The 21,906-nt window shown below is 41.7% G+C and overlaps 1 protein-coding gene across 8 annotated transcripts in view; it reads left to right on the top strand.

Annotated features, from left to right (window-relative positions):
• The window catches only part of greb1 (growth regulating estrogen receptor binding 1), a 46,420-nt gene that overhangs the window by 5,574 nt on the left and 18,940 nt on the right, over window positions 1-21,906 (top strand). For 4 of the 8 annotated variants that reach the window (XM_023834300.2, XM_023834301.2, XM_023834304.2 and 1 more), the window contains exons 2-9: window positions 15,111-15,270; window positions 15,964-16,071; window positions 16,820-16,996; window positions 17,902-18,084; window positions 19,163-19,282; window positions 19,882-20,022; window positions 20,652-20,762; window positions 21,514-21,633. In XM_023834300.2, coding sequence (XP_023690068.2) covers window positions 15,111-15,270; window positions 15,964-16,071; window positions 16,820-16,996; window positions 17,902-18,084; window positions 19,163-19,282; window positions 19,882-20,022; window positions 20,652-20,762; window positions 21,514-21,633 — 1,120 coding nt within the window. Of the gene's footprint in view, window positions 1-9,294; window positions 9,515-15,110; window positions 15,271-15,963; window positions 16,072-16,819; window positions 16,997-17,901; window positions 18,085-19,162; window positions 19,283-19,881; window positions 20,023-20,651; window positions 20,763-21,513; window positions 21,634-21,906 lie in introns of those variants that run through there. The other 4 variants (XM_023834306.2, XM_023834299.2, XM_023834302.2 and 1 more) reach the window with 3 other exon arrangements.

The following is a 21,906-nucleotide window of genomic DNA, read 5'->3' as shown; positions in this document are numbered from 1 at the left end:
AATGAAATACAGGCTGAATTTAGCATCAGTATATAATCGTATACAGAGTGTAATCAGCTTGCATGAGACAGTTATAATACTAGTAACAATACAAAATGCAAGTTTCAGTATTCCGCGATTTTAAGTGAAGCGCTATTTCTGCAAACGTTCCATGTCAGCATTCTATGGTAAAGACTGCCATCTGCTGGTCACGCCATTAAATGTAGGGACAGGCCAGGAATAACTGTTTACGTATTTAGAAACCCCTAAAACCCTTTTCGAGGCTGGAAAAAATGGGAAACGCTTAAGCACACAATGACCTCCCTAACAAACCGGAGGGATAAGATAAATTAGTCAAAGATTAGCTTGCATTTTGGAAAAACTTAAATACATCCCCTTATCAAGGGTCTGTGCTCTTTGAACAAATGCACAACAAATAACCAATGAAACAAACAAACAAAACCTATAGAAGTGTATTCGATTATAAGACAAGGGTAAATATATAAGAGCTCTGTGTTCTGGTTGTCATTGATTTTTTTAACAATAGGGAGATATTGCTGAAGTGATGAATTAGCTCACAAGCTACATTGTTTCCTCAGCACTGGACCCTGGGCTGCACACTCGCACTTTCAAAGTCATTGTTTTCCCAGGAGAAGGGTCAGAATAATGGTCAAAAAAAGGCTTGCTGTGATTCTTTCATGCCTGTAGCTCTACTACCAGCAATTTTGTACGGGTGACTAGGGAAAGGGTCAGAGGACGACCCAAACAACTCAGCAGTGTGATCCCAGGCAGACAGCATGGTTTTGTGAAGAAAGGTGAACTGTTTCACAAGGCCCGTCCTGATGGTTACGGTATGTAAGAGCTGGAGCCAGAAAAATAAATTCCCCACAAATTACTAAAAGCAGGCCTCCCTAAATGAACACTTACTGCTGCAACATGAAGCCAAATCTTTAGGTGATAAATTTGTAATTTCTGCCAAAAATAAATAGAATGCCAAGCAAGCTACTCACGACTACAAAAGCTTAACTTTTAATTCCTCATGGAAGTATATTATAAATACTGATGATTATTATTATTATTAGTAGTAGTAGTAGTAGTTGAAACTACTGTTTTGAAAATGACAGGATGAATACAATTGAATATTTATTTAAAAATAAGAAATGAAAACAACTGTATAAATCTACCTGTACTTAAATATCTTTTTTTTTAATCTTTCCCTTTTCCTTTTACTGGCCATTAGACAAAGGTCTTATATATAAATTGTATTTAAATATATTTATAATTATAACCAGACTTAATTTCTTCTATCAAAACTGATGGACTAGAGTAATGATTGTCAGTTGTCCTCTTCCTCAGCATTAAATGTGATAAATATGGAAGATCTCTTGGTGCCAAAAGCCTTTTTGAGGTTTTATGCACGAGGTGAGGTGCCACTCTGCTGCTCCTGTTTGTTGCTCCTACTCATTTAACGGTACTAAAATAACACAAGACCGTCGGCCATCTTAGCCGAAAAATTAAAATGAGTGATGGGTACATTTACTTGTCACTAGCTCACGTACGAGTAAATGGACTGTAAAGTGGGTTTATGATCTATCCTCAGTAAATTGGTAAGGGTTCGAATTCAGGTCTTTCACAGATAGCAGAGTATGGTAGCGGGGGTGGGCAGGGGGGGACCTACAGCCTCTGATAGAACTCTAGTGTTTATGGTTCATCCTAGGAAGAGACATGAGTAACACAGTGTGTGGAGGGTAAGGTCACCTAATACGATAATAAATTAATAATATGAATATGGAAAAGAAAAAGTGCTTTCAGCTCTTCTATACTGACCATTTTGTAGTAGAAAAGACCAGAATATATGCATTAAAATCCTGCCTTCCTTTTTATATAACATTTTTAAAGTCAACTAATGTTTGGGTATAATATTGCGATGATCCTATTACTGCAAATGGTGCAACATGCACCACAGCAACAGCAATAATAATAATAATAATAATGATAACAATAAAAGCAATACACCAATGCCCTGTACTGGGTAAGTAGTTGGATACATAATAATAATAGTAATAATAATATATCTTCAGCCATTTTTATATAATTCTGCAGCTTCATCAAAGTTTAAATGATGCACTTTTAGAGAGCATTCTTTGTGATATTTTCGGTCGATGTGGGGCATGTAGCCAAAACAATGTGTTGTCAGAAAACAAAATTGCAAAGACGTGGTGTCAACATGTCTGTAATTTACTCATTACCATTAAAGTTGCCTGTTAACAAAAAAACAAAAAAAAAAACAAATCTGGCATGGAACCCGACAATGATCCAAGGAGCATAATTGTCCTTTTTAACACATAACATAATAATGGAACACACTAATGCAATTTTGCTCATGCATATTAGCGTGTTTATGTTGGAAGGCGAGTTATAATTGTTTTCATTTCTCCTTATGCAACTTTAATGCATTGTCCTTTCCTGACCTTTCCTTTCCGCAGATAGACAAGGTCACAGTTCGCTGTCGCGTCCTGCGCATTTAGCCAATGCAATTTGCGGGTGAAAGGCAGCACTCCTGAGAAATAAAAAACTCATTTTGAAAATACAGATCGTTTAAACATCCGGTGAAAGAAAGTGCAACAGAGTAGCAGTAGAGTGCTAACCATTAGTCTAATTTACGCTTGTAGGAAGTCAACAAAGAACACTGGATATGTTTATTTATGGCACATTCCATCAAAGGGACCCAAATCTTCCCCGAACAGCGGGGGCAGAGTCACACAAGGAAAAAAAACAGTCAGAGACCTGCCAGCGGGCCCAGGGTTCTGCGTCACCCGTGACGATCTACGGCCGACGAGCAGAGAACCTTATTAAACACCGGCTGATAGGGTCAATAGCCCCCGCTCTCAACACCACCCAAGAACAATTTCAATTTTAATAGCTTTTACTATGTATTTCATAAGCAGGCCCCCATTGAAATAGAGCCATCAAGGAGTCTGCCGACACATTCCAACCCGGGAGCCAGGGCGTAATTATCCCGACGGACGCCGGCCGGTCCACACGGCTGGTTCAACCTCGTTCATCATCCCCAGCAGCTCTGCTCTCCGCCTGCTAATTTCATCCCCTGGATTAGCCCCCCACACTTGTCTATCTCGTTATATTTCCGGGGGGTGAAATATCGCCTAGCTTCCACTTTTAATAAGGCTGAGCGGGCCACACTACGGTTCCCGTTACGCCCGCACCCGGGAAAACTCAGCGCTGAGCTCACTTCAGGGTTGGCGGGGGGGCGACCAGGAAGGAGACGGGGTGAAGGTGAAAGTGTCGGCCGACTCGTACCTGCGGGCCCAATGCAAACTGTTTTTTTTTTCTACACACGAGACACTGGCTGAAGAGGACAAGGGTGGCTGAGGGCCGACTGCCCCCCCCCCCCCCCCCATGAGAGTGTCTATGTGCTGAAATTAGCAGGCGCCCATGTCGTACGTCGATATGGTGTGGCGGCAAATTTGTGGGATATTATTAAAGATCATGGGGGTGGCTGTTCTCAGGCAATAGTTTCTCCGATATATCCTTTACCTTTGTTCTTTGCCTGTGGATGGAACAAAAATGAAAGGCATTTAAGTTTATTAGCCTTAGTACTTCCATTTAACACTTTTAAAAATGTTTTGAAATATCCTTCAATGAACTATACAAAGGTCTTCTGTCGTTTTCAACAGGTATTCCTGTTTGAGTGGAACAGTATGACAACCTGCCCCCTTCCTCATGTGTAATTAATGTAACTAAGTAACTAAGAATAAAACATGACAAAAAAGGCCCCCACCCACTTAAAGTTACTTACTTAAAAATAAAAAGCCCATTTCAGAGCAATTTAATTAATAACAGTTCTTTCAAATAATTGCAGGCATTTTGCCTTTTTTTTCCTGACAGGAAAACCAGGACAAATTCAGCACAGTGAACTGTCTTACAGATAACCCAGCTTGCACTGGGCCCCAACCAGCCCTTGACTGATGGTCTCAGGATTACATATAATCCATAACTGGGTGTTTGTCCATTGTTTGTCTGGCAGCAAGGAGGGCAAGACCAGCATAATTGAGAACTTCATAGATGTATATTTCACTCTATTTTTCCATGCCTAAGTAGAAAATAACCCCATTCTTGCTCATGCGGTGAATATAAGCTGAATATTGAGCACAGAGAATATAAACTGAATATTGAGAATATTGAGTCTTAATTAATGTACGAAAAATATCAGGCAGAGAAACCAGTCTCCTTATCGCATTATCTAGTATCCCTGTATCTATGAGGCTCCTCTTTGCAAAGGACGTTCTGCTTTTATATCTATGACCGTTTTAGAAAATATTAACATTGTAAGTCAACATATTTAGGGCTCCTTCATGTTCAATAACATTATGGTGTTACACAGAGTACCTATACCAAATATTTAGGGCTCCTTCATGTTCAATAACATTATGGTGTTAACACAGAGTACCTGTACCAAATATTTAGGGCTCCTTCATGTTCAATAACATTATGGTGTTACACAGAGTACCTATACCAAATATGTAGGGCTCCTTCAGGTTCAATAACATTATGGTGTTACACAGAGTACCTATACCAAATATTTAGGGCTCCTTCATGTTCAATAACATTATGGTGTTACACAGAGTACCTATACCAAATATTTAGGCCTCCTTCAGGTTCAATAACATTGTGGTGTTACACAGAGTACCTATACCAAATATTTAGGGCTCCTTCAGGTTCAATAACATTATGGTGTTACACAGAGTACCTATACCAAATATTTAGGGCTCCTTCAGTTTCAATAACATTATGGTGTTACACAGAGTACCTATACCAAATATTTAGGCCTCCTTCAGGTTCAATAACATTATGGTGTTACACAGAGTACCTATACCAAATATTTAGGGCTCCTTCAGGTTCAATAACATTATGGTGTTACACAGAGTACCTATACCAAATATTTAGGGCTCCTTCATGTTCAATAACATTATGGTGTTACACAGAGTACCTATACCAAATATTTAGGGCTCCTTCAGGTTCAATAACATTGTGGTGTTACACAGAGTACCTATACCAAATATTTAGGCCTCCTTCAGGTTCAATAACATTGTGGTGTTACACAGAGTACCTATACCAAATATTTAGGGCTCCTTCAGGTTCAATAACATTATGGTGTTACACAGAGTACCTATACCAAATATTTTAACATACTGTAGTCATTTGTAGGAGAACTGATAGTATGCTATGCAAAACTCCTTCCACTACATAAGTCAAATGCATACGTACGTCAGTCTGTTGAATATATAGATAAACTCTGACTTTTTGCCCATGCAACCATGGCATATGCTCACAGTCGTCCCCTGTCAATGACACCGTGCTGTGACAGGATTAAGATCCGTTTTTAAGACATTACAAATAGCGCATCTTCTCTATTTCCAAAAACCTCGTCTATCAGACGCCTTCATTTTCTTGTTAATTGACACGAGGAGAACCGCTCCGCCGGCGGACGCACATTGAGGTAGGGAAACCAGTTGTCGTACTGCACCTCTCCCGTCGGAATTCCCACGCGTCATGCTGCACCTTCTCCGGCGCATAAAGAAAAACGTTAATTGAATCACCCAATTTTTTCCCGTGCCGCCACAGAAAAGGCCACCTGCCACTTCAGGTGTGGGAAATAATCGAGGATGACATTTCTCTGCCACAATGCCAGAGGCAGACTTTGATACATCGTTTTCTTTCTGAAGGTTAAACTTAGATAACCTGCCTTTGGCATTTAATTAGCTACTTCTTAAATACTCTTTTGGTAATAAAATGATTAAAAATTTTATTGCTCCTCAAATGAGGCTGCTTTCAAATGGATTTAATGACTTTGTTAAGGTTCTGTACTTCGCAGAGCGCATCTACAGTTATGCCAGTGTGTAAAAACCTAACAGTAATGATGTGCTTTACAGCTTGCAAAATCGCAGTGATTTTTTATTCAAATTACTTTGGTAATCATTATGTATAAATTGCAGTCTTTTTTCTTGGGCTAGTACTTAAATTGGCTAGGTTCTCATTTGCAGACTTATGACCGTCGCATTTTTGCAGTTGACGAGAACTTCTACATAGGATTCACGCAACATTAGAACTATGAATTAATGCACACAGGATGTGAGAATGCTTGATCACATCTTTAACACAGGTGGTTAGTGCTGGGTAGAAAATATATTACTTTCCATTTGCAGACGTGAATAACTCACTGGGCCTCGTGAAAATATTTTACCTGGGAAAAAGAAGAAAATCCGCAGAGAAATTTACACACAAGGTAAAAACCCGCAAGAGACTTTGGTCATTGTGTTACATGTGTTACATGATTACCTATCCCAAACCTGCAACAAAATGCCCCAAAGTAGTTATGTAGCTATATGGGTCACAAATAAAAGTGAATTGTATACTCTCGGTCACCCCTAGATTAATTATTATCAATTCATTCTTTCCATGTGCAGAGGATCGGTATCTAATGCCCATTTGATAAAGCACGGCTTTGAACACTACTCGGGCCTCGTAGCGTAATTAAAAACTAAAATGTGGGAAAGGGGCCTGTATTCCTCTGAAACCCCGATTAACTCGCTCCTCACCTCGGTCAAGCGAGCACAGAGCGAAGCGAAAAGCCGCACGAACCAGATGGCTAGAAACGTGCTCATTTTCCTCAATAAATCTGATCTCCAAAGCTATCATTGTCTGGGCTGCCCTTCAGGGCCCAGATGTGCAGGCGACTCCCCTTGGGTGACACCCATATAAATGGCCTTATTATCTCCCCTTGGGGCGTAGGACCCGGGCACAGCCCAGCCCGATGAATCACTGGCACCGCCCGCCTGGCTGGAGCGGCTCCAGCTCCCCAGCATCCTCGTTAGCAGCCCGCTCCGGCGTGCAACGCGCCGATTCACCGGAATTAAAAACTCGGCATCCCGTGCGTGAATGGCAGTCCAGCTGGCTAATGAGGTGCGTTTGGGTAAATTGTTGACAGACTTGTTTGTAATTGTTTTTTTCTTTATAAAGGAGGGAGGCTCCTCTAGCAGAAGTATCGCCGGTCGTGCGAGTCGGGCAGATGAAGATGGATACACTCCCGGCTCCTCCGGAACTTTGCATTAGCGCATGACAAGCTGAAAGTGTCGCATGTCGCCGCTGACGGCCTGACTCGCCTGCAGGCACTTAGTGGGGGAGGGAGGACCTGTCACAATGACAGATGACGGAAAAAGGGGACTGGGGGAGGGAAAAAATGATATAGGCATATATATATATATATGATTTTTGTGGTAACAGCTTGTCTGTGGGTGACAGTAGGCCTATGTGGAAATGTTCATGCCAAATGTATAATCTTGTCATAGAGGGTGATTTGTGAATCTGTCTTTGGTTTAATGCCTGTACTGAGTCTATTTCCCTATCGGTATTAGTTGCAATGAACATGTAGCAAGAAATCAAAATGAGCGATGACCTTCGTCCAACCCAGTCACCCCAATAGTTCCCAGATCTGTGTTTTGCTTTTTAGTGTAACTCTGCGGAAACATGGATTTTATATTTTGTTTTTTATCTAAACATGCCGCTGACCATATGAAGAAAAAATCCAATTTTAACAAAAACATACCGTGAAATCATTTTGTATGGAGTTTGTATTATCGATTGGCTAAAAGAAAGAACTAAGGTTTGGCATTAACTGAATGACGGAGAGTTTTTACAAGAGGGTGTGACCCAGACAGCACACATATGTTGAAATGCCATTGATTCCATATCAGACAAAAAGGTTGAAACAACGTTGATCTTCAGTCTCTCACTTTATATCAACATTGAATCAAAGTTTCGCCACCATCAATTTTTCAATATTGAAGATATGACCAAAAATCAATTCGGTTTCAACGTTGATAATTTAACACTCACCATAATTCAACGCATTTAACTATAATTCAACGTTGAAGCAATAACATGGTGCTATTAAATGAGACAGACATAGATAGATTATAACAGTCATTTAGTCATCTAACCAAATATTAATTACTTTGTCGATTTCCATAGGGTTAAACCACACGATCATGGATAGCCTATTGGCAACTTTAATAACACATATAGGCTAGGCTAACTAATATCTAGCTAACACTAACACCTGTAGCCCGTATATGTTACTTTATTTCACAACTTTAAAATTCTTTACATTTCTGATATATTACAGCCGTTTATGACACAAACGTGGGAAAAAGGAACACATTACTCAAACGCAGGTGGGAAAATATAGTAGTCAAGTAAAGTAAAAAGTTTTAATAGCCTAACGTAGTTTATAATTAAGTCCTCGGTAGTTTCAGAAGAAGCCATCAACAAAAGCATAAATAAAAAGGACAACCAATTAAACACATAAATAAACAGATGGATGGATGGATATGTGGCGCCGCCGCTGTAGGTGCTGGCGAGTGTTTAATGGAATGCAGAATGCTGTATCCTTTGTATCACAAGGGTCTGGGCAGGACCAGTCAGCATCTTGACCGGATGTCGCAAGGAGACGTAGTCGGAATAAACAACTAAAAATTTCCCTTAAACCTGAAACCTTGAAAGGATTTGTAAATCAATTTAAATGCATTTTATTTTCAATTGTTATTATTATATTGTTAAAGTGTCACCGTGCGTTTGGATTAAACAATGGAACACATATAGAAGAAAATATTTGCTAGTTCAATTTTTGTAAGAATTGTGCATACTGAATTCCCGTTGTAAGTCTGCGTTTCTCAAACTTTTTGTTATTGTCCAGCATATAAACTAATTATTAGATTACAAATATTTTGAAGGTGATACTCGTATGGAATTTACTTGAATGAATATTTTTGTAGGAATATCCGTCTATCATCCGTATAAATCACTTTCCTTACACTTGAATAAAATCCAAAATACCATAAATCTACATTAGGGGGAGACATTGATCCATGTTATTCTCCAGATTCGAGACTAGCAAATGCGTGTGTTATAAGCAAAGCGTACATCCAGTGCAGTGGCAACTTCCGATGAAAACTTTTTAAAATTATTTTTATCCTTGATAACAAATTTACTTGTAATAGATACATGTTAAACTGTATGTACTGCAGCATTATATATATTCTATGCTAAAATGCTATGTTTAATGTCTATGTGTAATCTGTGCAAGTATTATATGGTGTCTTTTATTTAGTGAAGAAATTCAGGTATTTCAGCAAGTACATAGAGATGTTTATGACACTTGATTTTATGCAAATTCAGTGCCGGTTCACCTGTATCAACTTGGTTTCTCCCGATCTGTAGGGGCCTTTCAACTTAGATTATACCACTTGTGGCTCAGACTAGGGGGTCAAGTAATTACCCCAAGGAATCACATTCGACTAAACGCTACGCACGGTTTATTAGTTGCCGCTTGTGGGTAGATCAGTGAAACCTGCAGGAATTGGCAAGGCGTATATCAGAGATCATTAAATGATTTATCCACCCCAGAGAATTCACCTTAGGATATTTTTGTGGAGTCCGCACTTGGTAGCCTACAGAGGTAAGGTGAAAGTATTTATTTTTGTTTTGGTTTACTATCGAAACGTTGCGTCACATAAATAAACGGATCTTCTAGCTTTGTAAGCCAAAGCGATCTATCGCTAAGCATTTGATTCCGGTCCGTCTGCTGTATTCTGATACAGCTGTCAGCTGAAAAGATATTAAGCTCCACTTGTGAATTTTCTCCTCAAAAGTATATTTGAGGTTATGTGAAATGGGATGCAAGTCAGAAATCTTTAAATGTAAATTAGGAGTACGATGGAAAGAGTGAATTTATTTCCTGTTCTTGCATCGTTCCCAGGGACAAGTCCATAGTTAGCGAGAGGACTTCTCTGTTTTAGGGTTCAGAGTATGTTAAAGTTCCGCATAATTCTTATAATGATGTTATTATTTCTGTAATTTTTACTTATTTCATTTTTCTTTGTCTTACAAAGTGGCACGCATAAATAAATACATAAAATGGATAATTGCATCATCAAAGTGAAACAACGATACCACATGAAACTGATAAATACAACTGAAATTATGCGAAATCTTACAATACCTGCTTGTAGAGGATTTGATTGACGTCTGGCAGCCATCTTGCTGTACCTAATAACCTTATATTAATACAGAAATGCGATGTGGCTTATTGATAACTATTCTAACGTATACCGAAACATGATCACTTGCAAAAGTTGAAAACTGTTCTTTTCCATAATATTGTGACTATCTGTTAACAAGATGGGTGGCGTAGTTGTAGTGCATTGAGAATTTGCCATGACAGATAATAAAGTGTTTTCGTGTGCCGCTCTTATTGCCAAAAAATAAAACTTGCAACTGAAGGCATACGTATCGCAACGGTAAAACGGCTGCTTTAGGCTAAATCATAATTCTGATAGATCAGCCATTTAGTAACTCTGACGGGCTATTTATATTTTAAAAGAAACGTAATAGCTTAATCGGCTCCGATTTCGTGTATTTTAATGTATGAAAGTGGTTATATTCAAAGTGTAAATGGAGTAATATTACGTCGGCAGTTATTCTTTCCAAAACTAGTTTTCACAAAACCTTTAGCAGATAGTTCTTGGCCAGGAAATCATGGGCAGTAAGCTGAATTATTAGTTTAAATTATTTTGTCACCTGATAGGCTACATCACAGCGATGTTGCTCTGATGAAGTACAATACAACAATTTAATTCGTCTGCAGTATCGTTTTGCAGTTTGATTTAGGACAATTTCTAGCCTCTATGCGAAATGGTATCAACTTACTTGTCCAAATAAGTTTCTTTTTTACGTTTGATCTTCCGTTAAATTGCTCTAACACTGGTTCTATTTAATATCTTTAAGATGTAGATTTTGCCAAATATCCTTTAAAATGACATTTATTTAATGTTTTCTTTAGTTTGGGGTTGTCCAGTCTCGCTGATATTTCTCCACCTAGACTAAACAAAGCTAGACAAAATTATCGTTTGGGTGCCTTGCAAGGTCAGCATTGTGCTGCTGGTGAAGTTCTATGACGCCATGAAGTATTTTAACAAGAGTAGGACGTGGATGCTGATATCCACCTGAACTGCTATGCTGTCTACTGAAATATCAGCAATTCGTGTCATTGCTGTCATAAATGTTTGTCAGTGGTTGTTTGTAAAGATGACTTTCCGTGAGCAAAAGGAAACATTGTGTTGCAAGACATGTGGAAAAAAGCCTTGAAGCAACTTTTATTGTGTTGCTTCAAATTAGGAGAAAGTTTGACGGTAGAACTGCAGCAGCCACTCAAAGGTTCCAGGTCGGCGATTGGATGGACGGCAGAGCGCTGGGGCTCAGCGAGAGCCAGTCCACACATCTTCCTTTGTTCCACTTTAAGCAGAGGTGGATAGTTCAGGTCCAGAAACTAAAAATCCTGACCACGATATATGTCTGGTGGCTGCTCAGTTTTGAGGCTGCAGAAGGCCTTCTGAGAACCCAGCCTGGCTATGAACTGCCTCATACGGGCAGATTCCATTTTGAATAGGATTTAAATTCCCCCCCAAAAAAACGGTTACACATGTTGTAAAACACGACTGAAGGACAGGCCTAGTTTACATGCAAGACGTAATATAGCTTTGCAAAGCAGCTGCTCAGTTTTAGGCAACCCCCCCCCCCCTCACCTAACTAAAGGGGCCCAAGTGCTAGAAAATATAAGTCTGAATGCAACTGGTCATCCCTGAAATGAGATCTTTGTGTCAGAGGGCGGAGGTCAGGGGGCAGAGGCCTGAAGTATGTCAAAAGGTGATGGGAAGAATCGGCCCGGGGGATCTGGCCACCCCCTCAGAGCCCCATTGTCTCTGTTTTTCTGGGGAGGGAGGGAGGGAGGGAGGGGGGGGGGGGAGGGGGACACATCAAAGCACTGGCCAAACACTGTTATCTAGGCATGCCCTTTGCCCTGCTGCTCTGGAATGGCCTGTGCAGAGAGACTGAGGACACAGTCTGAAAACAAGGGCCCTTCCTCTCCATGCTCAAGCTAGTTCACCACATAAATAATATTTGCATCCCCCCCGCCCCCGCTTCCAGAATGGCCGCTTACTTTTTTGTGCATCTAATTCCAAAGCCCCCCCCCACAACCTCACACACCTTCCCAGCCACACACCTCCTCTGGGCTAATACTTTTTACAGCCTCCTGATCCTTCTCTCCTTCAAGTGGGGCAGTGAAAGTAACAGTTTTTTTTTGGCTGGAAAGAGTGGAACCCCACTGGTGGACTTTTCAAAGGTCTGCTTTCACCTAGACGGGGCTTTCGCACTTCGCTCGTACGTCCAGCGCTACCTTTTTCATTAGCAATTAGCTCACAGCTTGAAAAAGCCTTGAGACCAAAGCATTTCAGCAGTCAGTTATGTTTATGAATTATATGTTGATTAATAATTTGAATAGTTCTATAACTGCTTTTTTGTTGGTGTGCCAAAGGGGGGTGTTGGTACATTTACACCTTTCTGTTTGTGTATTTTCTGTCTTTAATTGTTCAAAGTCTATTGTCTCTTCCGTAATATAGTAAGCTCTACCAACAAAAATTTCCACTTTCATATGCATACATTTTTTATTGACTTTAATGGTACTTAAAGAAGGAAGCACACGGCGTTGTAAGTTATTATAATGCAAAGGAAGGGGGGGGGTTTTATGGGCTGGGGGAGTATTTCCTGCATGTGCAGCCTGGTGTTGGGTGGATGGCTGGTGGAGGTGGTGGTGGTGGTGGTGGTGGTGGTGGTGGGGGGTCAGTTTGGACGGGGGGGCCATTGTGGTCTGGGGTCATAAACAGACACAATAGGAAGAGATCCCTCCGGAGGGCCAGGCCAGATAAAAGGGCCTTTGCCACCTGCTTGTCACACACATCTGAAAATCCTGCTAGAGCACGTCCCAGTGTCTCGTCTGGATCCCCCCGGCCATTGTTTGGTGCTTTTTCTCATCCCCCCCCCTCCCTACCCCACCCCGAGTTTAGATGACCATTAAAAAGTGGGAAATTAAGGAGAGCAGTCCAGCCCCAACCAAGTTGTTCATTTGGCCGCCAGAGAGCAATTTAAATGGGATACTAAAGATCTTAAGGAAGTAGAGCTTGTCTAATGTGTTGCGACTGAGCCAGGCAAACTTGTCTAGAAACTCATTTTGAGGCTGAAGAGTTGAAGTGTTTGAAGGTGAAGAGAATGAGAGAGAAATTTAGAGGCTGTTGCATTGCACAAGACCAAGGGGTGTAGATTTGGGTATGGATGATAGGGACATGTAAGGACCAATATTGTGGGAGTATTGTATGTGTTTAGGGGGGCAGGGAGTTTGGGGCTGATTTGATCCTTTCCAATGGTGAAACCAAACCTACGTTCAATAGAATTTTTTTTTTAAATCTGTTAAATTTATATAGCCTGTATAAGTGTATATAATTCAGTCTCACTAGACACTACTTTCTGCAGAACTTGCAGACACGACTTATGACACGACTATGAAATAGTCATTCAATTAATTTGGCATGTGTCAACATCGTCCTGTGCAATATTCCTTTCACTGGAATCTGTCTCTTGCTTTGGGGAGTCTAGACTAATTCTTGTTTGTCCTGAGGCTACATGATAATAGGTTCAAGTCCTAAAACTGCTTTTGTCTCTGGTGTAATGATGGGGAGAGAAAGATATCTATGCTGAATAAGAGAAGTAGCCAAATAAAATCCGTTTCAAAAGAGAATTTCTGGCTTTGTGACTCATGGACAAATTTGCATAATGAAGACATTTCATATTTTGTGGTGATTTGTGGGAAATGGTTTTAGGCAAAATTCACAGATTTTGGATGGGAGGGTTTTCTTGTGATTGTTGCTGATATAATTTCTCAGCAGTAGTGGAATTAGACCAAATAAAATGATCTTTTATTTACTGTTGATACAAGGCAGACATAAGCTTGTTGTTAAGGTCTGACCACCCGTGCAAGAAGACAGGAGTTTGACAGGCTTGGAAACTTCATATGATTTCAAAAAATATGTGACATCACATTCAAACAAATGTAAACAAACTGAAATTTGAACAACGAACCCAGAGAGGACAGAAAATGTGACCTTTTGGTACACTTTTTGATTGGCACTTGGTGTCTTCTGCCTTTTTTATGTGTGTATTGTGTTATTTACAATAGACGGCAGGACATTTAGCCTCTTAACTTGCCTTCTGCAGCTTGAACTGGGTTGTTTGTTTCAGGAAAACTGTTTGTTTAACTGTTTGTTTCAGGAGGTGAGAGGTGAGTTTCCGCACCAGGGTTTCTGTCTGAGAATTCTCATACTAGCTCAGTTGAGTTTTACAAGACAGTTATAAGTTCATACTCGTCATGTTGTCAACCACAAGATTAAAGTTTTTAAATTAAGATCACTGTTTTAACCTGTATAACTGCATTCAGTGTAAAACACAATTTAGGAACCTTCTTATAATAAGCATTGGGCTGAAGATGACTGTTTGTTTTGTTTGTGTGTTTGTTTGTTTGTTTGTTGGATAGTTGGTTTATTTGACAGGGACAATGCATATTAAGAACGTCACTCTAAATATGTCAGTTAGCCAAAAGGCTAGTTTTCATTTGTAGTCCCGGGTTTCTTCTCTTAAGAGAAAAGCATTTATATAAAGGTAAAAACAGTAAGGTAGAAATTATTATTGTCAGTGTAAAAAGTTACAACAAAACTCAATGTGTTTGATTCCCTAGTGATTCTTCGAGGTACATATGAATAATTAAGGGAACAACGATAAAGTAAGATAATTAAATCTTTAAAAAGCAGGGATATAGTTTGGTGTTTAGCATTATGTGTTTTCATCAGTGTAATTAATGTTAATGGAAAGGCAGTGCTGGTTGCTGTTTATAGGTGTCCTGTTTTCAGATGATCGCAGGAGGTCTGCGAATGTGTCTGGCACTTCTGGCCCTTTCCCTCCTCTTGATTAGCCACGGGCTCTCTCTCTCTCTCCCCCTCTCATTTTTGCCTCCCTCTCTTTCCCGCCCACCTCACTATTTTGCTCTCCACTCAAGGGAGAAGTTTTTTGGATTTTGCAGTTTGATGTTCCCGGGATTCTGCAGCCATGACGGCACAGTGTTGGCCTCCTGGGTTCTGACTGTCTTTGTCTCTTTGTTTTATTTGAAGAATATGGGCAACTCTTACGCTGGGCAACTGCGGACCACGCGCTTTGAGGAGGTGCTGCATAACTCCATTGAGGCATCCCTCCGCTCCAACAACGTCGTCCCTCGACCTGTCTTCTCCCAGCTGTATCTGGAAGCAGAACATCATGCTTCTACCCAAGAAGGTTGGTTCTTTTAAATTGGCAGGAGACAGCTAACAATTTTGAGTTGCAGAGTAGCATCATGTATTATTACAGTATTCTTGTGCTTAGTACATCGTTTAGACTGAATGCTTGTGATGTTACATCGGCAGGTATACAGGTAATTCCGTTACCAAAATGTTGTGTATTTAGTGAAGAGGGCAACCCAATATGCAGTATAATTTAATAGCAGGGATACAATTGCAGAGAACTGATAGTATCTCATGCAAAACATTTCAGTTCTTTTCCAGTTGCAGCCAGATTTGGTCTGATTGTGATTCCATTACCGTAGAATTAGCCATGTGACTGCAGGATGCCCCAGTGCCCACGTGCAGCTCTGCTGCTAACATCACTGCCTGTTTTAAACGCATCGTTTACTTTTGCGTAGTGTGTTGATTTGTTTGTTTTTTTCTTTTTGCACTTGTCCTGTCTATTTCTGAATTTATGTGTTTATGTAGCACTGTGGTCCTGGGGAATGTTATTTTGTATCACTGCATGCTGTTACTGTATATGGTTGGTGTGGCCACTTTACCTGACACTTGACGTTTGCTATGACCATGTCGCTTGAGTGGCACTGCAGAGGTATTCAGAAGACCGTATCACAGGCTTGCGTTGAGCTCTATGCCTTGGATCTGTACCGACTCTCCAGGAATTGGTGCTGATCATGTCTCTTTTTAGCAGGAAGACCAGACAATGAGGAAGAGGAAGAAGAGAGTTCAGAGTCCAACAGTCCCCCCATCCCTTACCAGATGAAGCCCCCACCAGAGGGCTCCTGCACCACCGATGGTAAGTCAGACCCCCCCTGCTCCCCACCTGATGGATGTACCATTGTTCTTGGTGCTTGACTTTAGGTAGTGAATGACAGCTGCTTTATATTGTCACCATGACATCAAGGCAAATAGACCCAGTACCAGTGACATTGTTTTTTTTGTGGTCTTCACTTACCTGTTGTAACCTACTCTTATTTGTGTATTTTCTATTTTTTATCATTATTTTATGAACTGCTGTAATCCTACGCTCTGGCTCCTCGTTTGGGGCTCGCATGCCCTTCCCATGTTTGAATATCCTCCGATTTCCTACTGTAGCTAACCTGATTGAAGAGGGAATTTCTGAAACTCACTCTGGCCACAGGATATGTTTGCGAGAAAATTTCAGTGGACCTTTCGAAATTCAATGAAAGACCTTCGTTGGATTACCTGAGGACTGAGTGGGTTTGATTCCCTGTATCGTAAGATATGATGAGGAAGCATGACTTTTGGTCATTGGCGGTCTCATCTCAAAAACATCAAAAAATGCACTGACTGAGTTTTAGAAATTGCCCGCAGCACGTGGAGTGTGCCCTGCAATGAGGCGGAATCCCATCTATGGCATCCCTGTCCGTGTGCCCTCTGCTTCCTGGGATAGGCTACTGGATTAGCGTTATATTGAATAGATGGATTAAATTTCACTTACCTGAAGCATAACAGATTTTTTTTGTTTCTCGCTGAAACTGCCTTTAACTGCCTGACGTTATTTGTGTCTTTCTTCACTTCAGGATTCTGTCAGTCAGGGAAAGATTTACGGCTAGCATCGATTGCCAACGACTTGCTGGAGGTCCCACCGGGATTCCTGCTTGTGGGAGCCAAGTCTCCCAGTTTGCCGGACCACATCCTCGTGTGCGCTGTGGACGGCCGATTTCTTCCCGATGAGACCGGACGCAATGCACTTTTAGGTAAGGAAAACCAGAGGCCGAGATTCTGCCTCAATGACAAAAATCTCTGTACCTGACTGCGGCAACTTTCCTTAAATCATCAGTCACTAAATCCCGAATCTGAAAGTGAAGTTTTTAGACCAAGTCATCTTTTTTAATGTGTCCTGTTTGTAAGCATAGCTAGCCTGTTTAAAAGAGGACTGAAATGTACAATTGTCATTGTGTGACTTCCAAAGCCAATGCAATACAAATATGGCATAAATAATATGTAAAAGGTGCAAACATTAGACATGAATAAGTAATTTATATATAAAGGTAAATATGTATTGCAATGGTCAAGTTATAAAGAGATTGAATTATAAGGAGACAGACTATGTGACAATTACATATGGGCAAGAAAGCCTTTGGGGGAAATAGTTTGAGATGACTAATTTTGAGCACTACGCAGTGAGAAACAGCATTTGGCAAGTGTCAGAGTAAAGCAAGCCCCCCCCCCCCGCATCCGGATAAGGCGAGCTGGGTTAGCGTGACCCAGTCGTGCCGCCCTAGACCCTCGTCTGTCACACACACACACTTAAGTCTGCAGTTCGACGTCTAGCTGCCTGAAGCCTTCATCACTGTGACTATGGAAACAGTGCACATCGACAGGCCAGGTCTTAAGAGACGGCGTGCAACACTGATCGCGCTGCGAGGGTCTCGGTCAGGAAAATCCTGGCATGCGTCTTAGAATAAAGAACCGCAGTGGCTCATTGTTATTCAGTAGTCCCTGAAGTCTGCCCATGAAACATGGACTTGCTGTAAATCAGGTAAATAAGCCACAGATCCTAGTGCTTTATGCTCAGGGCCAGTAAGGGTCCCATGGTTATATCTGGGGCAGACTGCAGTCTTCAGGCATTTTCCAAGGCTTTCTTCCTTGATGTTTTCAGGATTTTCAGGTAACTGTGTGGGGTGCGGCGAGAAAGGCTTCCGGTACTTCACCGAATTCTCCAACCACATCAACCTGAAGTTGACCTCGCAGCCCAAGAAGCAGAAGCACTTAAAGTACTGCCTCTTCCGGAACGGCCAGGGTGTGCTGGTGAAGGGGCCGCTCATCTGCTGGAAAGGCGTTGGTAGGAGGTCGCCGTGGTGCCATAGTGGGCAGGGAGGAAGGCTTACAGAGGGAAAGTGGCTGGATTAAGGCCCTGAAACAATTAGCAATGGATTTTAACGAAAAACACTGATTATGCTAATTGTGGATTAGGCTCTGGACCCCCTCAACCTTGAATAGAACAAGTGGTTACAGAAGATGGATGGATGGATGGATGATTATGGGATTATACCCTGTTGAATTCTCAGTCTGATTGGTCGAAAGGGTGTTGATTGATTTTCTGTAACTTACACAGATAGTGCCAGCCCAGGTGGATTGCAGTAGTAAATCTGTGTGCTTTTCTCATCTTTAATTCTAACTAATGTAAATTAAAATTACAAAATTTAAATTAACAGGAACTAAATGGAAATACTTAATCATTAATGGAAGAAAGTAGTTCTACTATTAAATGGGTTTTCAGTTTGCAGATATCAGAATAATGTCTTTAGGTTACAAACGTGTAGCAGCTGTGGTGTAAGCAGGTCAATGGGCTCTGAGCACAGAATCATGCATTAACTCTTCCTTGCCTAACATCCACTCAAATTCAACAACAGCGCTGTGCCTTGAAGCTTCGTTCCTGCTGCTTCTTAGCCGCGTGTGATTAATGGATATTATGTTTACTCTGGCATGACAGACCTGGACCTCCTTGAGACCATCATAAATACTCCAGTCGTTAGTGTAGTTGGAGGTCTCAGGCGTACCCTTGGACGATCTGACCTTCTTTCACCCGCAATCCCAGCCCCCCCCCTCCTCAGGCAACTGCAACCCCCCCCCCCCTCCTCCCCTCCCTGCACCTGCACTGTCTGGCGGGGTCACTGTAGATCCTTCATACATGCCTTAGAATTTCTATGACCTTAAGTCTATAAAGATCATTATTCCATCCATCTACACAAAGATCACTTTCACCAGACATGCCTAGAGCAAAAGCAATTTTTATTGCCATTTTCACTGTGGGGAGATGACCATCGAATATATAAATGATTATAATGATGATCGTATTGACTGGATTCTTTACGTAGTATTTCTATGACCGTTTAAATGTTATACTTTTTCTTCCCCAGACGGTCGAGTGAAACAGGCTCCTAATGCCAATCTGAGTCAGATGACCTCAGAGGAGCTCCTGCCCACCCCCGTTGCCACAGAGACGCTGCCAGCTACAGGTCACCATGCCCCAGGAGCAGGTAATAGCGCCAAGGGGTCAGCGCATTAGAAACGGACATGGTGATGTCATCTAACTCTTGCATCAGTTTTCTTGTCTTTTGCTCCAAGTTTTAAGTGTGACATCTGAGTGGAGGTGCAGTCATCCACCTTCCCAGCATGCTCTCTTCCAAACACAAATGCAACTTGTTTGGCAGATTTGTCAACCTATTTTAGGGCTGCATCTATCACAGTCTACGTATGCAGCATAGTAACAAGCACAGCCTAAAACCATCCTCAGCCTGATATTCATTGAGCTGGGAGTAGCAATCAGTGATGACTGGTAATTAATAATCAAATGCTTTTTCCTGTAGCCTTTTCAAACATTTTATTACGCCACCAGTTTTCACTGTAATTACTAGTAGTTATATTAGTTTGTCAGTGTTGACCAAAATGTGCTATTTTAAATGTTAGGTAGTGCATTCATACAGATGAGAGAAAGTGTAATTTAATTGTTTCGTGTTTGATGTCTTTGTCAGTCCAGCCTCTGTTTGTAGCAAATTTCTGCCACCTTGTTTTTTTTAAGTAGTTTGAGACTGTTGGCACTAATTGGCCGTGTCATTTCCTGTCTGTGATCCTCCAGCTGCTGTCCAATCAGACGTAGCAGTCCCTGGTTATACTCAGGGAGCTTCCGCTCCACTGACCAATGGCAGAGACTGTCCACTCACGCAGCAGTCGTTGCATCAGTCGGCCGCCCACGGGCCGGGAAAACCCTCCGTCGCAGGTGTGTGCCATGTCCCAAGCGCTTCATCTCACCCCTGGGCAGCGCTGCCCCCTGCTGCTAGGCGATAGAACTGCTTTTGAAATTCGCGGGGTAGTATTCATGAGAATGGCGTGCAAACGGGCGACGCTCACCTCCCAGACTTGACACCTTCCCAGGCGTCTGGGGTGACTTTAAGTGCCCCGTGGCTCTGAAGAGCCGTCGTATTGTCTGGAGCGGTTCTCTTCTTGCCTTTTGTCATGCCGTCTTTCCTTATATGACCCTGTGGGCTATAAAGCCCTTTCCCTCCAGACAGCCAGACCAATAAAACCCCACTCTAAGTGCCCCTTTTTGTTTCGTTGTAAAACGAAACGTTTCCTTCCTGCCATCTCTGTCTTTCATTCATGTTAATTTTTTCACCCGCCACCCTCAAATGGTGTCTCGCTGGCACGCACACATCCCGGGATGTTACCACTGAGATTTTTTATTCTCGCAGAACATATGTATTATTTTTGTGTTAACCTCCTCTCACTTGTATGCAACTGTCAATGTTTTTTTTTAAATGTGCTTTTATTTGCTTTTAATTTGGGCTTGTGGTTTGTTTCTGCTACCGTAGTAACTGCTGTGGTTTTATTGCTTTTAACGCACGTTAGCAAATGTGGGACCCCCCAAAAAGAGACACAAGGGCTGGTCACCGGAGTTGCCCCCCACTGTCGAGCCTGCTGCCAGGGCGAATCCTGTAACAGCCAATGGCACTAGAACAGGTAAAATATGGGGATGTGCAAAATGTGGGGATGTGGCTCACAAGGGAGATATGAGGTCACGGGATTGAAAATGGGGGGGGGGGGGTTACATTTGCTGAATGGCGGTGCCTTCACTTTTTATTGATACACATTGAAGTAAATTTAAAGATGTCACGTTTGTCCAGCCATCTTCCATCTGTCACACGTTCGCCAGTCCAGTCAGGGTTAGAGGTCATTCAGGCAATCCCCAGGAGTAACGGCCCTTAAGACAAATACACCCGACCCCCCCCCCCCCCCACAAACACCGACATGTACCCATGGTGGACATGCACATTCAGTGGCTAGTTTTAGTCTGGCTTTCTTACTTTACCCTTTCCCTGATTCATGCACTATTTTGTACAAATGATGTAGTAACAGACTGCCACACACTCTTAAGTGCCATGGGGCGTCTGTTTTAAGACGCTATATAAAAATGAATTGAATTCAATTTTAGACCTTTGGTCAAGGTGTTGACTCCTGCTGAGTCACTGGCTGAGCCACCACATTGAACTAAAACTGCACTATTTTTTATGTGAGTAAAAGCAATGCTTGTTCTGAGTTTACTTTTGGAAGAAGATTTATTACAAATCGGCCACAGGGCTGCATGAATCAGCATCAGCGGTTTTCGGACGGAATTATTATTTCGGTCTCCACTGGGTGGCGCTGTTGCCAAACGTGTCTTTGGGGCTGTTTGCCACGGATCACCCTGAGTATTGTTATGCTTGTGCGTCAGACAACGGAGCCCTCGTATGTGTGTCCCAGGGGTGCTCGCCCCTCCTGCCCCCCACGGATTCCGTCTCAGTGCCAGATTGCCTTCTACAAAACTGTGGACTGCAGCCCGTCGTCTTCAAAGGTATGACGAAGACTCCTTTTTGGTTCTCTAAGCAAAATTTGATTGACTTATTTGTCAATTGTTATCTTCCTACACATTCTAATGGGATGATGAAACTGGAGCGCCCCTTAGTGGCCGGTGAGCCTTAAGCACTTGCTTATTCCATGAGTTGGCCCTTCACAGGCCTTGTTCCTAAAACTTTGTTTTATTCGACATTTTAGCCATTAGAAAAACCCATGATGTTACCGAAAATATTTTAAAACAAATTAAATAAAATCAAATCGTACGGCAAAC

The sequence above is a fragment of the Paramormyrops kingsleyae genome, chromosome 14, assembly GCF_048594095.1.
Source record: "Paramormyrops kingsleyae isolate MSU_618 chromosome 14, PKINGS_0.4, whole genome shotgun sequence".
Taxonomy (NCBI): domain Eukaryota; kingdom Metazoa; phylum Chordata; class Actinopteri; order Osteoglossiformes; family Mormyridae; genus Paramormyrops; species Paramormyrops kingsleyae.
Note: the sequence above shows the minus strand (reverse complement) of the source record. Positions and strands in the feature narration are given on the sequence as shown.